The following is a 5,279-nucleotide window of genomic DNA, read 5'->3' as shown; positions in this document are numbered from 1 at the left end:
GGGGGCCCGCGCCAACGTTACATACAACCAGCCGTTGTACCGTTTTCGTGCCCGTGCACCGAAATGGCAGTGGGAAAATTTCCGGCCGATACTTGGAACTGGCCGAATGCCGATTAATACCGATATGGATGCGATATATCGGTGTATACGGTGGCCGAACGAATCGGGAGTTAATAACGTGGCGGTTGTTTGGAACGTACAAACGCGAGTGCGAGGATGGTTGTACCTCTCTGTATATACGGTTTTGGAAGTGGCGGTTCAGTTGTTGGCTCAGTCCTTTTTTCGGTACGGTTTTTTTTCTTTCTCCTCCCTCTCCTCCTTCCTTTGGAAGGAGTTGGCGAGCAAATTTGTCGTACAATGTTTGGGTAATTATGGTAGGGTTATAGTAGCGAGAACGATAAATTATATTCCCTGGTTTCTTTTCACTTTTTTTTTTTTTTTTTTTTTTATACTATATCTTCTCGTGGAATTTATTTTTCATTTTTCTTGGATCGAACGAGGTTATTGTACAATGTTTTTGGATAATTGGGAATTATTGAGAAGTATAAATTATATTGTGGGGAATATATTTTTTTTTTTATTCAAATATTCTTCGTTTGACAATTACCGGAAGTATAAAGATATTCTTGGCGAAATTAATATTCTGTTTTATTAAATATATATATATATTGGTTTCTTCCATTATTTACATAAAAAGGAATTATTGTTATTGTTAAATAGCGTCAAACAGAAATATATTTCTTTTGGTATTCTTGTAAATTCCTATATATTTTTATTATTAATAATTTTTAAATTGTTTTAAAATATAATTCAGAATTATACTATTTTTTAAAAAATTAACTTTACGATAATTTCTCTTCATGAAAATTAAAAATAAAGTTGTCCAAAAAATGTGATATATTTCACCAGATATCCCGATCAGAAGGAACGACCTCTTGAATTTTTCATCGGCAATTTGTTAAGCTTTCCCGCGGTCCGCGGCCGTTCACGATCACGGACAAACGTTTTCCCCGGCGGCGTTTCTATATGGCGTTACAAATCGGCCCGGGATTCCGGGCGTGCCGGCTGATTTGCGCTAATCTCGAGATCTGTCCATGACGGATTTGTCGCGGTCGAGGCCCTAAATGGCTCGCTCCAAAGTCGGAGGGACTTTTTCCCCCTGTCTGATTCTGATTTTCTGGTGTCCACGATACGTGATTCGCGATCAGGACCAGCACAGGCAATAAAAAAAAAAAAAAAAAAAAAAGAAGAAAAAGAAAAAGAAAAAGAAAAAAAAGAAAAACGCCGCGAAGTATTGCGCAATGTCTACTCGCGAATCCATCTTGTTGTTGTTGTCCACCTTGTTTTTTCTGTCTATGGTCGTGATATACAAGCACAGCTGACTGAACCGTGTGCGACGCAATCGCCTCATGAAACGTGATTTATTTATTCAAGAAAAAAAAGAAGGATTTTTAGATGGTATTAAATTATTAGGATAATCTGAAGTAATTTCTGGTAAGATCAAATATATTATCAATTATTTTAGGATGAGATGGATTAGGATTGATTTCATTTTGTTTAGTAGTTTATTTATATAAAAATAAAATCTTTTACTTCAGGAATAGTAACTATTATTTTAAATCGTGTTGGTAATTCAGGATTATTATTAATAATGTTTTGTAGCTTGTTTTGGAAGATGAAATTTAATATTATATAGAATAAATTTTTCAACTTGATTACCAATAGCAATAATAGTTCCAGTTTCATCATTAGTTCATTAATTCATTCTTCAACTTTAGTAACAATTGGAATTTATTTATTAATTCGTTATGCAGATTTTACAAGAGTTACAATTGGTTACAATATTTTTTAATTTCTTGTATAAATTAAATAAATGGAATGAAGTAATAATTCAATCGAATCGTACATCACTATTTGTCAGCTACATTGTATTATATACTTGAAGAAAATTAAAAAGGTAAAGATACTTTTTTAGACTTTTATCATCAAACAATTTTTATAACAATTTTTTTCACCATTTGCAAAATTAGATTTTCACAAAAAAAAAAAAAAAAAGATCACGCGATACTTGTTTCAAACAGACTCTTCCATCATTCTCTTGCTCATCATCATCGCCTTAATAATTCCACGATAATTCAAATCCCACGAACGCTCAGCCGCACAAACCACTTACCATCCACGCGCATACTTCATCATATCCCCGAACAACTGTGTATTTCATAGGCGGAAGAGATCCAAGCAGCGCTATCTCCCGCGTGCAAACTCGATGGCACCGTGACCTCTTTCGCACACAGTCTCGATGACAGGCAAGGATCACCTGGCGTACCAGGAGTCTTCTTTCTCCTGAGCCTCTAAGATCGCAGGAGATTACCGTTTGGATCCGTTTTCATCCCGCTTTCATCATTTTAGCACTTTGTCAAGGCGTTCGCCGTTGTTCCTGAATCCAGCCGATTAATCAACGCCATCTGCCGCCACTGAAAATCCTTCCGATTCCACGTTTCTCCTCCTGATCATCTCACGCCTCGTGGATCTCTTGTCGAGCCTGAGACTCTGTTGCAATCGTTTCGGGGGGAAGAAAGAGAGAGAAAGTTGGTTGATACACGGTTATTCGTAACACCGAGTGATTCATCGATGACACACGGCCGGATACTTTGATGAACGCGTTATATCGAAAGTTAAATTTGGGGCACACGGATCGATACCTAACGGATGATTGGTCGATCTCCAGTTTGGAACTGGTGTACCGTTAAAACGCCCACGCGATAGTAGCATCAAGTGGAAGTGTTTTCTCGATGACACGTGGAATCCATTTGGATCCAGTTCAACGCTAATTCCGATACAAAACTGATTCTCCCGCGAGAGAAGTAAATTTTGGATTGCAATTATTTATACGTGTAATAATATGTAATAATATTTATATTTCATCGAATATTTGTGGTTGATAAAGGAGAAAATGTGCACGAGGGACATTCGATTAGCGCAAAGCTCGAACACGGAGAGGTCTCCGCGTCGTAAATTAGTTCACGATGCGCCGCTTTCAAGGCGGTTTTATCGTCGGCCGACAGGCGTTTAACTTTACGACCAGCCGCGCGCAACGCTCCATCTTCCACCATCCACCTATCCACCCTTTCGTAGATCATGCCTTCGTCCCTTCCCCATCCTTCCGTAGAGGGATTCGTCGTGCTAATTCCCGTGAGACGCGTAACATTAACTTGACGTTTAATCCAAGCAAGAGAAATCTTGGCTTTTATATATTTATATACATATATTCACGCTATCATGGTACACGGGGTCCTCCTATGTTAAAATGATAAATTGAAATTGAAACGAAAGCAACCGAAGCAAATGCCAGCCTTCAAGCTTTTCTTTCTTTCTTCTGTTCGCAGTCTTTCTTTGGGAGAACCTACAATAACTTAGGCAGTATATCCGAATGCAAGAACGGGGGAGTGTGCGTGATAAACAAGAAGAACCGTACAGCGTGCAAGGCGTGTCGCCTTCGAAAATGTCTGATGGTCGGGATGTCGAAATCCGGCTCGCGGTACGGCCGTCGTTCGAACTGGTTCAAGATCCATTGCCTTCTTCAGGAGCAGACGAACGGGAATCAGAGCGTGACGTCGGGCGGCGCATCCCCGTTTGGGCCGGGCTTTCTTCCGGGATTCCTGCCCCAGGCACCGGGCCAGCAAGCTAGCGGGATCTACAAGGACGGGAAGGATCGAGCCTCACCTAGTCAAGAAGACCTGGCCCTTCAATCCCACCTGTTGCACGTGGCGATGTTGAAACAGGAGCGGGACAGGGGGAACAAGTCCCCCCATCCGGACGACGTGGCGTTGCAGAATCAGCTCCGCCTGTTGGCATGGCAGAAAGAGCGGGAGAGGGTGGGTGGCAATCAACAGCCGCCCGGCACGCCGCCCAGGGACACTTTGACGCCGCCGTTCTACAAGCAGCAGCAACCTCAGCATCCCGTCTCACCGATACTGCCCATGAACTTCACGCAAAAGGACGGTGTCCCTACCAGCCCGTCGGACGTGTTTCGACCCTTCCTACCCACCTACAAGAGGACAGCGGACACCCCGAGCGACAGCGGGGCGTCGTCCGTGGACGGGGGAGATGGCCAGGACACCGAGTCGAGGAGTAACTCGGCGTTGAGCTACTTCAAGGCGAGCACCTCGTCGCCGACCTTGTCCGAACGCGAGTTCCCGGCGAAGAAGATCAACGCCACCGTCACGTTGACGACAGGCTTCCATCCTCATTCCAGCCTGAGCCTGATATACCCGCCACCGGGTCTGATCACACCAGCGGCGTCCCAACTCTCTCCCAGAGGCGGCGATCTTCTTCTGGTCAGCCCAAGTCCAGGTGGTCTAGCCGTTGAGCAGGACGAGCCGATAGATCTGAGCGTTAGATCGACGCGAAGCTCCCCTAAACCAAGTCAATCGGTAGAGGAGGAAAATAGGTCGAACGACGTCGAGTGCGATCGTGACAGCCCCGCGAAAGAGGAGACAACGACGAAGAGCAAGCCGTTGGACCTGACGTTAGGTGTGAAGAGGCCCGCGGAGTTGCCTATGTCGTTGTGAACGGTGACCTTTGAGGACGATCTTGAAGGTTCACGATGGGCTGGTCCCAGTATGGCGCGCAATACTGGATCCGAACGGTGTTGCNAAATCCTCGTTCGACCCGATTTCTTGAATCGATGGGTAATGTCGAGGTAAAGAAGGGTAAAGAAATACGAAGGAGAGAACACGTGGGAACGAGAAGAGAAGTTGGAAGGAAGGAAGGAAGGAAGGAAGGAAGGGAATGGTGGCAGAAATCCATCGCGAAAATGTGTTCAAACTTGTACATACGTAATTGACATCGATCCGATTCGGAAGACGAGAGAAATTAATTTATTGTTGTGACCGAATTATATATATATATATATATATATATACGTGGATTGAGTAGTCTTTCTTCTTTTAATTCTTCGCTTCGGACGTTGTATCGCGTGCGCAGACGAGCAAAGAAGCAGGAGAACTAGGTGAAGTAAGTCTTTGTATAAAAGTAACGAAAAAAAAAGACCATAAAGTCGCGGATATATCGGCCAGTAGTGGAGTGCCTTAATATAATATATTTATATTCCTAAATATCGTATATTGTATATGTATATTGTATACTTGGAATGGACCGCTTTAGAATCATTTTATTTTTTTATTGTTAAGCACGATCCGCATCGTGAATTATTAGTCATTCATCATCGTACAGCGAAATATATCGTGGTAAGCACGAAATCGATCGTCGATCAGTGA

The 5,279-nt window shown here is 42.9% G+C and overlaps 1 protein-coding gene across 4 annotated transcripts in view; it reads left to right on the top strand.

Annotated features, from left to right (window-relative positions):
* LOC102680745 (protein embryonic gonad-like) overlaps positions 1-5,039 on the top strand; it is a 34,925-nt gene extending 29,886 nt beyond the window's left edge. For all 4 annotated transcript variants that reach the window (XM_031509069.1, XM_006612754.2, XM_031509070.1 and 1 more), the window contains exon 3: positions 3,387-5,039. In XM_031509069.1, the coding sequence (XP_031364929.1) occupies positions 3,387-4,571 (1,185 nt within the window). In that variant the 3' untranslated portion in view covers positions 4,572-5,039. The remainder of the gene's footprint in view (positions 1-3,386) is intronic.
* Positions 5,040-5,279: the final 240 nt, after the last annotated feature.

The sequence above is a fragment of the Apis dorsata genome, unplaced genomic scaffold, assembly GCF_000469605.1.
Source record: "Apis dorsata unplaced genomic scaffold, Apis dorsata 1.3 scaffold_123, whole genome shotgun sequence".
NCBI classification, from domain to species: Eukaryota; Metazoa; Arthropoda; class Insecta; order Hymenoptera; family Apidae; genus Apis; species Apis dorsata.
The sequence above is the reverse complement of the archived record's forward strand: the minus strand, read 5'-3'. Positions and strand labels throughout refer to the sequence as shown.